At 58.7% G+C, this 10,339-nt stretch overlaps 2 protein-coding genes across 7 annotated transcripts in view; one reads left to right on the top strand and one right to left on the bottom strand.

Annotated features, from left to right (window-relative positions):
- Positions 1 to 532: 532 nt before the first annotated feature.
- Positions 533 to 8,154, top strand: LYL1 (LYL1 basic helix-loop-helix family member). Its single transcript, XM_081286946.1, has 4 exons — positions 533 to 1,709; positions 2,776 to 3,130; positions 3,222 to 3,313; positions 4,132 to 8,154. The coding sequence occupies exons 2-4, from the start codon at positions 2,799 to 2,801 to the stop codon at positions 4,545 to 4,547; spliced, it is 840 nt and encodes a 279-aa protein (XP_081143072.1). The 5' UTR covers positions 533 to 1,709; positions 2,776 to 2,798; the 3' UTR covers positions 4,548 to 8,154.
- Positions 8,155 to 8,809: 655 nt separating this feature from the next.
- Positions 8,810 to 10,339, bottom strand: part of NFIX (nuclear factor I X) — a 96,324-nt gene continuing 94,794 nt past the window's right edge. For all 6 annotated transcript variants that reach the window (XM_081286941.1, XM_081286942.1, XM_081286940.1 and 3 more), the window contains one exon: positions 8,810 to 9,142. In XM_081286941.1, the coding sequence (XP_081143067.1) occupies positions 9,128 to 9,142 (15 nt within the window). In that variant the 3' untranslated portion in view covers positions 8,810 to 9,127. The remainder of the gene's footprint in view (positions 9,143 to 10,339) is intronic.

The following is a 10,339-nucleotide window of genomic DNA, read 5'->3' as shown; positions in this document are numbered from 1 at the left end:
CACTTGCGATTCCCAAGGTGACCACAGGGCGGCAGCCTTGCGCTCGCACCCGTGGGACTTCTGCTCCTCCCCCCTCCCTTGGAGTGCTCCTGGGCCCAGTGCAACCAGTGTGTCCTCCCATTGCCACCGCCTCCCCGCTGCCTGGTTTCTTTTGGCCCAGCTCTCCCGGGGCTGTGGCGGCGGAAGCTGGACCGGAACCAGGCACTCTGTACATCCGCTCCAGACCAGGTGCTTCCTGCCCTGTGGCCCAAGTGGGGGTGCTTGAAGAGAGGGGCCAAGCAGGCTGCTGCCCAGACACCCAATGAAGGGAAGCTGCATCCCCCTCCCCCGAGGGCAGGGGCTCAGTAACCTTAGGGGGAATCCTGGGGCAAAATTCCTGTCCACCACGTGCACCCTTCATCCCCAGCTGAAAAGGAAGACCAATTCTAGAACTTCCTTGTAGGGGCATCAATTAATTCAAGGGCTTAAAACTTGAGTTTCCCCTAGGTGGGGTGGGGGACAGGAGGGTGGTTGGTTCTGGACTCCAGGGAGGATGGTAGCTGTGGTGGTAGGTGGCAGTGGAGGGCCTGCCTGGGGAACCCCTGCCGTTAACCAGATACAGGGCGAAGGAGAACAGATCCTTATGCAGGATAGGGGATAAGAGAGGTCTGTGCTGCTACTTAGCTGTGACCAGAGCCCCTCCCTTTGTGAGCTTTCAGCCTGGTCCTGAACAGAACCATCATTCCAGGATGCTGCCAGCCAGGAGGTGGCTCCACCCTTCGGGGTGACTAAGTAGTCCAGACATCCAGGTTGTGGGGACTGATTGGAGCAGCCACTGAAGTCCTCTCCAGTCCCATCACCTAAGAACTGGACCTGGAAATGGGTGGAGTGTGCCCCAGAGCCCAGAACACTGCTCAGCCCAGCCGCTCAAAGCCAGGCCACCAGAACTGTATATCCTGGGGTGCCCCACCCCGTCACGGGGGTGGAGAAGTTGGGAGGGGATCTGTTAAAAAAAAAAGAGGAACCAACCAGGCGGGTTAGGAGGGGAGAAGGGGGCCCCGGGTCACGAGGCCCCAGTGGGCCGGAAAGGGCCCTCCTCCACCCTATCAGCAGAGACACTCCATTAGGGCAGGGGGTGTTCAAAGCCAAAGGACAGATCCAGACAACACCAAAGGCTGAAGTTTCCATGCCTCGGTTTCCCCTCGGTATGCATCCGGGCCCTTCCCCCAGGCTGTACGCTGGGGCCGGGGTACTCCGGTGCCTGGGGAAGCGGAAAGCCGGCCGGTGAGGGGTGACCGCCGAGTGCTGCCCGCGCCGGCCGGGGGCGGGGCCGGGAGGCGCGCGCTCGGAGATCCCCGCCCGCCGGTTTCCTCCGGGGTCAGCCCGGCTCCTTATCAGGCGCGGCCAGGCGGCCTGGCCCTTATCTGAGCTGGTCCAGCATCCTCTGGCCGCTGCGCCGGGGGGTGAGAGGGAGGAAACCCGGCCGCCGGGGGCGGGGAGAGGGCGGGCCGGGCCGGGAGCCGTTCACTTTCCCTCGGGGAACCCACGCCGCCACCGGCCGCCGCGGCCTTCGGGAGCCCGGTAGGAGGCGCGGCCCAACTCCTGGGCCGACGGGGCGCCCTGGAGGGCATTGGCTGAACCCCGACAGCGGAAACCGCATCCTGGCCTGGACTGCCAGTCCTGCGGAGACAGAGCCCAGGCACTCACCAGGCTGCTGGAACAGCGCCGGGGTAAGAAGGGAGCCGGCTTGAAGGTGGAGGGTCTCTGCCTGGGACCCCACCAGCATTCCTTTGTTCGTTCATTCATTCATTCATCAGCCAGGATTCCCTAAGCTTGGGGCCAGACCAGCTTCCCCAGCTGGAGAAGTCAGGGCAGAGGGGCAAGGAGTTCCACACCTTGCTGGGACACCCCAGACCCTGGGGTCCCACAGACAGGAATGTTTGAAGGGTGCAGGGCTGGGAGTGCAGCTCACTGGCCTTAGCATGGGCAACTTCCTGGGTTAATTCCTAGCATTGCAAAAAAAAAAAAAAAAGCAGGGTGCAAAAGTATAGATGCTGGTGGGGGTGGGTGTCTAAGCCAGAGGGAGGGTGTGAGCTAGACTGAGCTGGAGTGGGCACTGGAAACAGTGTTGTAGGTCCCAGGGTCAGCATCAGGCACCATCATCACCCTATGATAGTGGGATTACAGGATTAGTAAGGGGAACATTTTCAGCAGGAGTGAGAGTTCCAGAGCAATTATGGAGGACTTCCAGGGTCAAATGTGGAGGCAGGGTGAAGAACCTCAGGGCCATACCTGAAGTCCATGGGGCCAGCCTTGGGGTGTGTGGGGGGGAAGGGGTGGCCAGAGAAAGAGAGTGGATCTTGGAGGGACTCCAAGGTCACATGGCACCAATGAGTCAGTGAAGGATCTCAGAATCAGATCTTCAAATCTGAGGGTCACAGTTTCAATCTTGGAGTTTCAGGAGATCCCAGGGTCAGTCGGGGGCTTCTGCTTTGTCTCAGCTCTAGGCTGTAGGTGAGAGGGAATTCTGAGAGAAATTGGAGGCACATCCCCTCACAAACAGCCCAGAGCAGGCATTGCCAGGCTCCTGCCTACCACCTGGTAGACAACCCCTCTCTTGTAGAGAAGGCCCTCCGATGTCCTGGTAGTTTCTGGAATCACTCACTTGTCTTTCCCACTGAACTTCCACCCTCCTTCCTCCCCGCTTTACTTTCCATTTGAAGGTTCTGTTAGCCTAAGCAGGTGAGGGGAGGTCACACCTGTTCCTCCTCCCACTGGCTCCCCTCCCTCCCACAGGTGAGCACCCCTCCTCGGGGTCCATGTGCCCACCCCAGGCCCTGGCAGAGGTGGGCCCCACCATGACTGAGAAGGCCGAGATGGTCTGTGCTTCCAGCCCAGCCCTTGTCCCACCCACTAAGCCTGCCTCACCTGGGCCTCTACCCTCAGATGAGGTGGGCCACAGAGGTGGCTCCCCATCCAGGTTGCCCCCTGGTGTACCAGTGATCAGCTTGGGTCATACCAGGCCCCCAGGGGCAGCCATGCCCACCACAGAGCTGAGTGCCCTCCGGCCCCCCTTGCTGCACCTCTCCACTCTGGGAACTACCCCGCCCACCCTGGCTCTGCATTACCACCCTCACCCCTTCCTCAACAGGTCAGTGGGGAGCTGGGGCTTGGGGGTGGTGTTGGATATTGGGGGCCAGGGTCCTTGCCCACAGGCATTTGTGACCCACAAACCCTTACAGCGTCTACATTGGGCCAGCAGGACCTTTTAGCATCTTCCCTAGCAGCCGGCTGAAGCGGAGACCAAGCCATTGTGAGCTGGACCTGGCTGAGGGTGAGTGTGTGTGTGTGTGTGTGTGTGTATACTTGTGAGTGGCTCTCTCTGCCTGGGCCCAGGTCTGTACCACACTCTTCCACAGGAAGATGTGTTTCCAATGCACACACATACGTGCACACACAGGTCGTACCCAAGTACAAGACTACAGTTCCATAGATAACCCCACTCAAGCACAGTCACTGAGGAGCCACGCCTCACAGCCGCACAGTCACAGCAAAATAAAGTTGGCCACAGTGGGGCATAGGAGCCACAAAATGACAGCTCCACTGGGACATACAGCCATGAAAGAGCCATAGGACCAAAGATACACAGGAGACATCCACACAACCACAACCACACAAGAGTCAGCCACAGAACCACAGCTATGCATGAAACATCCACCACCACATGATAGCGTCACACATGAGCACAGCCATCAGGAATCACCTGGCCACATGAGACCCCAACAGGACTACCAACAATGCGAGCACTTCTCAGAACGATAGGCACACCCAGCTGCACACTGAGAATGTGGGCCGCAGGGGGAGTTTCTCAGAGTGACAGCTCCAAGGAAACGTTTCCTTGGGGACTCTCAGCCATGGGTATGAAGGTGCAGAGAAGTGTCCTGGTGTCTACAGTCTGGACTTAGGATCCTTCTCTGTGGGGCCCGTGGGCAGAGGGGAAGCTACACATGGACCCCACACATGGATCCCTTGTGTGGTGGTGCCACAATCCACCACCTGGGCGTAAATCCCATGAAGGTGCTGTGCCCGAAGTGAGGTTGGGAGGGGGTGCCCTCTGGGCCTGGAGGGTAGCCCCGCCCGTCCTATCTGCAGGGCACCAGCCCCAGAAGGTAGCACGACGCGTGTTCACCAACAGCCGCGAGCGCTGGCGGCAGCAGAACGTTAACGGCGCCTTCGCAGAGCTCAGGAAACTGCTGCCGACTCACCCGCCCGACCGGAAGCTGAGCAAGAACGAGGTGCTCCGCCTGGCCATGAAGTACATCGGCTTCCTGGTGCGGCTGCTGCGCGACCAGGCAGCCGCGCTGGCTGCAGGCCCCGCCCAACCCGGGCCCCGTAAACGGCCTGCTCGCCGAAGCCCAGACGATGGCGCCCTCCGGGGGTCCCGGCGCAAGGCCGAGGTGGCGGCGCGCTCGCAGCCCGCGCCCCTGGCAGACTCCGACATCATCCCCAATGGGGCAGTACGGCCCATCAAAATGGAGCAAGCGGCTGTGAGTCCCGAGGTGCGGTGACCCCCATACAGCGGCGCCTCTGAGCCGTGGGTGCCACCGAAGACTCAGACCGGGACAGTGGAGGAAAGGTCTCGCTTTGCCGGCTCCCGAGCGAACTGTCAAAGAGGGACTTAGACACGACGTCCCCGATAGGGGGGAAATCCTGGGGGTCTGGAAGGGTGACCATCATCCCAAGGGGCCCCGCAGACTTTTTTTCCGCCCTGTAGATCACCCAGGAAGCGCGGTCGTCGGACCCAAGTGGTGCTCCACCTCTGCACTTGTGGGGGTACTGGGGTCGCTGTGGGGGAGGGAGGAGTCTTCCCCTTCTCACGGCGCCCCCTCCTGGAGACTCAAGAACTGACTCTCGGATGGCGTGTGCGGCACACCTGGCGCCCGAAGAGCCAGGCAGCGTAGATACCCGGCACCTAGCCCACAGACTCGACCCGGTCCCGCACGATCGCGTTAGCGAAGGCTCTGGAGCTCTTGCTTTTGTTTTTCTTTATTTCTTTATTTCACATACACATTAGCCATTCAATGGAGAAGCCGGAGAGAGTCAGGCAAAGATGGTATAACAGAAGCGCAGTGACGGGGGCGGGGCGGGGCGGGGCGGAGAGGGAACAGACGGGCTGGCTGCCTACTTGCATTCCGCTAGGACACTGAAAACCCAGAAAACAAAACAGACAGTAAACTACCCTTGTTTCTTATGTATCTCAGTGCAGAGACGGGGGGCGGGTGGAGGGCAGAGAAGGGGAGACCAGGCTGAAGGAGGAGCAGAGGGAGGGGGACGCTAAGGGGGAAGCACACCAAATCCATTAGTACTATATATAGAGATACTCGTATATACTGCGTTTCTTAGCCTAAGAAGAAACTTGTTTGACGGGACGGGCGGCCTTTGCGGTCCGCGATGCTGGTGCTGGTCGGGCGCACGGATCTCCCGGGAGGGGCTGAAGCGGGGCTGGCCCAGGCTGGCTTGCGGGGTGAAGGGGGCGCCCCAAGGGTGGGTGGGATGGGGGCAGCAGAGGTGGGGCTGGGGTGCCCCTCGGGCTCTCGATTGGGGGACAAAAGTTCTCGTGACTTTATTGCTCCTTATTTTCTCTCGTGTGTGTGTGTGTGTGGGGGGTCCGTTCAGCACGGTCGGGGTGGGGAAGTGGTGGGTCGTCTGAGCCACCCGGCCCCTCTGGGACCCAGAGCGCGGCGTCCGCTCCGCCAGCACGGGGGTGAGAACAAGGCACTAGGTCGGCCGGCCAGCGCGGGGGCGGGTGTGTAAGGCAGTCGACAGGGCTGGTTGCGGGATGGGGCGGGGCTATGTGCGGGGCCGTGTGCGTGCGTGCGTGCGAGCGCGGGTCTGGGCAAATCAACCTGTCAGCGTGGCTGGTCCTGTCCTGGAGCATCGAGCCTTCCGGGTGCTCCCCGGAGTGGGCCGGGGAAGGAGGAGTGATGTTGAGTCGTGGTGGTGGTGATGGTGGGGGTCACCAGGGAAGAGGTTCGGGGAGGAAACTACCAACTTGCTGAGCGCGCTCCTGATAATGCTGGTGAGGGTCAAGTTGGCGTCTGGCTCGAAGAAGGGCGCTCGGGGCGGAGAGGGAGGGAGGGAAGGAACATTTTTGTTCGTTGGCATTGACCTCTGCAGGGGAGGGGCTTGGGACCCCCTGCCGCGCCCCTGTGCCCAGACGGCGACGGTGCGTGGAGGGGGCGCAGTGCCCAGGGAGGGGACGCCCGGGGAGATCCGCGGCAAGAGCAGCCCAGCCGCCGGGCGCACGCCGCTGTCCCGTTCCGTTAAACTCAACAAAGAAGGGATATGCGTGTTCCTAACAAGTGCAGGATATTTAATTGATTCATAAACTTATGTATAATAGTTTGTGGGTTTTTAAACGTACTTTATAATGTAAGAAGCACCAGGGTTTTTATGTTTAATTATCTTAAAATAATTTTCTCTCGTCCTTTTTTTTCCTTTTTGATATTGTTGGTTTTGTTTTGATTTTTCATGTCGAGGTGTTTTTTTTTTTTAACTTCAAAATGTGTACGTTTCCTTCAGCCCTCCCACCGAAACCGAGAACGAACGACGAAACAAATAAAAACCCCAGATCATCCTCGTCAACGCAGGAAAATGACTTAAAAAAAAAGAAAGAAAAAGAAGAAAAAAAGGAAAGGAAAAAACACTCAGCTTTCGTCATCCCCGCGCAGGGCGGGGCAGGCCTAGTTCTTTTAGCGTCCCCAGAGCCTCGAGGACATTACAACAAAAATAGAATTTTTTTTCTTAACAATCTCTTAACATACAAAGATAGGAAAACTCTCTGATGCATTGCACTTGGTTCAATGAAAAAAAAAGTTCATTTCCCCCATATATATATTTTTGTGGGTTTTTTTCCCTCTCCTGACACGTCCCCACATCTGTCGCCCTCATTGCCCTTCGCCTGCCCCTCACACCACTACTTGGGAAAGGAGCGCACCTTGCCCGCCCAAACGACCCCGCCGGGCCCAGCTGGCCTGCAGCTTTCGACCTCGCCCCGGCGGGTGCCCCGCTGACCCCGGCTCCCACAGTGTCACAGCACACTGCGGCCCGATTGTCTTCGACGGAAAGGGCGCACGCGGCCGGGCAGGGACCACCCCCCTTCCGCTCCTCTTAGCTCTGACCCTGTTTAGCCAACCGAACTGAAAAATCATTGCACTTTGACCGCGCGTCACGCCCGGCCCGCCCGGCCCCCCACCCCGGGGCCTTGCTCCTCACGCCCCGGGAGTCTCCCACGGGATCTCCTGCCCCTCAGCCCTGGGGTCCTCTCAGCGTGGAACGCCGAGGAGAGCGGGGGAGGGCTTCGCTCAATTTCCAACAGAAGCCGCCCCTGGGGCCAGCCACCTAGCGGCTTCGCCCTGGGGAGCAGGCACCACCTGCCAGCCGCGCAACCCCAGGTAATGGCCCTTCTTCCTCCCCAGAGGGCTCCTTCCCTCCTTCCGCCAGCTCAGGGCTACAGCCTCACAAACTAGATTCTCAATAAATAAAGCCCATAACCCACCCCTACTGGTGCAATGTTGGATTGATTGACTTTCAGAGGATCCTGACCTGTGCTTTGTGTTTTCATACCGTTAAGAGAGAAAGAGAGGCACAAGGACTTGAAAAGGGGGTCAGGGAGAGGAGACGCAGGAAGGAGGGAGTAAGGCACAGAAAGACAAGCCAGAGGGGCCAAGTCACACCCTGGAGGGGGCTGGGCGTGCTCATGCTCCCCTCCCTCCCAGGGGGACTTCTAAAGAACCTCTGGACAGGCCCCCACCATCCTTTGGGGAAGGAGGGGACTTGGGGGGAGCTACTTCCTGTGGTGTGTTACCAAATTGTTCCCAAGTTGCTCAAATAGAGGAGGAGTTCCCAATTGCAATAGCAAAGACCCAAACAATGACTGCCCCACCCCTAAATAAAGAGTAAAGACATTACAGCTAAAATCCAGAGAGAAGTGGCCGTGGGGGGTGGGTGTGGTGGGAAAGGTGGGGGACAGAAAGCTCCAAAACACTTTTGAAAAGGACAACACCCAACACCCTCCAAAGGAACTGAAAGTCGGCGAGCAGGACGCCTACCTAAGCGCAGGTGGCAGTTTAACCGGTGCAGCAGAAGCTGCTTCATCCTCCTCGATTGGCTCCAGGGGTCCCCTTTCTGCTCCATCTCGGGCTGGCCCCAGCAGTGCTGTAAGCATGAGGGGCAGGGGCAGGGACCAGTGGGGCAGAGCGAGGGCACCTGCATGCAGGGCTGGGACGCAGGGGCGACCTGGAGCCCGACTCCCTTCACTCCTGGCGGGAATAGGGGACAGCCCTCCTGGTCTTCAGAGAGAGGGAATAGGAGGCCTGTCCCAAGCAGGGACGGGATCAGTTAGAGCATTCCATCTTTTTCCTGTGGACTGTACAAAGGGGTTTGGGGCCTCAGGAACTGCCCCTACAGCTCAGGGTGGAATGGCAGAACACCTTCCATTCTGGGCTGATGCAGCAGGTAGCTCCAGGGGGTACCCCCGTCCACCCGAGGGCCTCTTTCACCTGGTCTGGAGCAGCTAGGGGTAGAAGCCAGAACCCAGGCAAGAAGGGAGAGAAGGAGGGGGCCAAGTATAGAAGGGAGAGCTCGCCAACCTATACCCCATTATCTTCACAAGCTGGTCCTCCAGGCTCCCCAGGAAAGCTCAGGCTGAAGTGGAGAGTGGGGTTCCCTAGAAAGGGTAAGGGTGGGGGCCAGGCCCCTTCAGAACTGTGCTGGTTGCTCTGTTTGGGAATTTTGCTCCTTCCCCAGAAGGCTGGGCTGGGGTGGGGAGAAGGCAGTCCTGCCGCATCCTTTCTTTCTGTCTGTCCTCTGCCTGGCAGAGTCCGTTTTGCATGTTTCTTTCTGCTTGGCTGCTGGTGCACAGCTCCGTTGAGACCCCTTCCGAGGGCTCTCTGAGAACTGGGCTGCTTCGGGGGCCTGCAGGGGTCCCCGGGCTGGAGGAGAGAAGGGCTGAGTGGCTGACGACATCTAATTTTTGCTTTTCGGTGGGGCTGGGCTGGGCTGGGGGATTTTTCCATGTCTCAAAATTTCTTCTCCCCCCTTTTGAGGAACCTCTTCTTTTCATTTTGTTGTTTCTTTGTCGATCTTATCAGAGGAACCAGGACTGAAAGGAAGCCGGAAAAAAAAAAAAAAAGGCAATATTGAGAACAGTTGGGGCAGGGTCCCTGGCACTGTGACTGCTGATTCCTTGAGGATCCAGCTCAAAGTCCAGCTCATAAAGAGCCAGGGTGCTGGGCAATCGACCCACCACTGGGGAGGAAGTGCAGCTCCCCTTCACGGGAATCCCCCAGACCCTGCACCCCAGTGCTAGAGTCCAGCTGGCCTTCCCGTGGGCACAGTGCCCAGCGGGTGGGACCCCCGTGGCTGGCGCTGGCACAAACCTGGGATCTGGCCATGTTTGCAATTGTTTAGGTTTTTGTGTGGGTCCTGGAGGGTGGGGAGGATGCCAGGCTTGAGCTTTTGTGCCCAGAGGGGTTTGAGGAGTGGGGTGGGGGTGGCCCAGCTTCTTGCTGAGTTTTCTTTCTGTCTCTTTGGATTAAAAGCAGAAATTCCCGTCTGAACATCCCAGCCAAAGTCCCACAGGCTGAAAGGCTGGGGGCGGGGGAACCACATGGCTTCAGTCCCCAGCAGTGCCAGACCTGGGGGAGGGGCCATAGCCCACCCTGCAGATCCTTTACCCTTAGGGCACTAGAGTCTGGGGAAGGACCCCAGGCTCCCTGGGGTGGGCGTCCTTCCTTCATGAAGCCAGCAGGGGGCACCGCCTTCCCACATACAGGGCGTTGTCTAGCAGCTCTGCACCCAGCACACCCTGGGTAGACCCCAGAGGCAGGGCAGCTTGCAATTTGCTCTCCATCAAAGGCTCCAGTCCAGACCCAAGGCCAAGGGTTGGGTCAGGAGGCTAGGTACACCTGACTGTATCTACAAAATGGGGGTCTCCAAGATTGGGTCACAGTTGCTGGTCTGTGGGGATCAGACAGAGCTAACTACCAGAACACATGCCAGATGTGTTCATTCTATCCTTACCCAGCCCCTCACAGAAGCCAGGCATAGAAAGGGTAGGTGCCCTGCCTGAGGCCACACAGCCTTAGGGTGACACAGCTAGGACTGAAATGCAGGGGGCAGTGAAGAATTCATGCTCCTAACTGCTACCAGTGTGGTGATCATGAGGAGGCAGGGTCTGTAGTGGCCAGAATGCCTGCACCCTGTCTAGAGCCTGGCCTTCCACACTGGAGTAAGAGCCCTGGTGACTGGAGCCACCAACTTTTCAAAAGAAGCTAGAAGTGCAACAGAATTTCATGTG

The sequence above is a fragment of the Spermophilus citellus genome (assembly GCF_964194105.1).
Source record: "Spermophilus citellus genome assembly, chromosome: 3".
Taxonomy (NCBI): domain Eukaryota; kingdom Metazoa; phylum Chordata; class Mammalia; order Rodentia; family Sciuridae; genus Spermophilus; species Spermophilus citellus.
Note: the sequence above shows the minus strand (reverse complement) of the source record. Positions and strands in the feature narration are given on the sequence as shown.

Coding starts and splice junctions, on each gene's coding strand:
- LYL1 (XM_081286946.1), top strand. CDS start 2,799: ATGTGCCCACCCCAGGCCCTGGCAGAGGTGGGCCCCACCATGACTGAG. Junction 3,131..3,221: donor CCTCACCCCTTCCTCAACAG/GTCAGTGGGGAG, acceptor AAACCCTTACAG/CGTCTACATTGGGCCAGCAG. Junction 3,314..4,131: donor TGAGCTGGACCTGGCTGAGG/GTGAGTGTGTGT, acceptor TCCTATCTGCAG/GGCACCAGCCCCAGAAGGTA.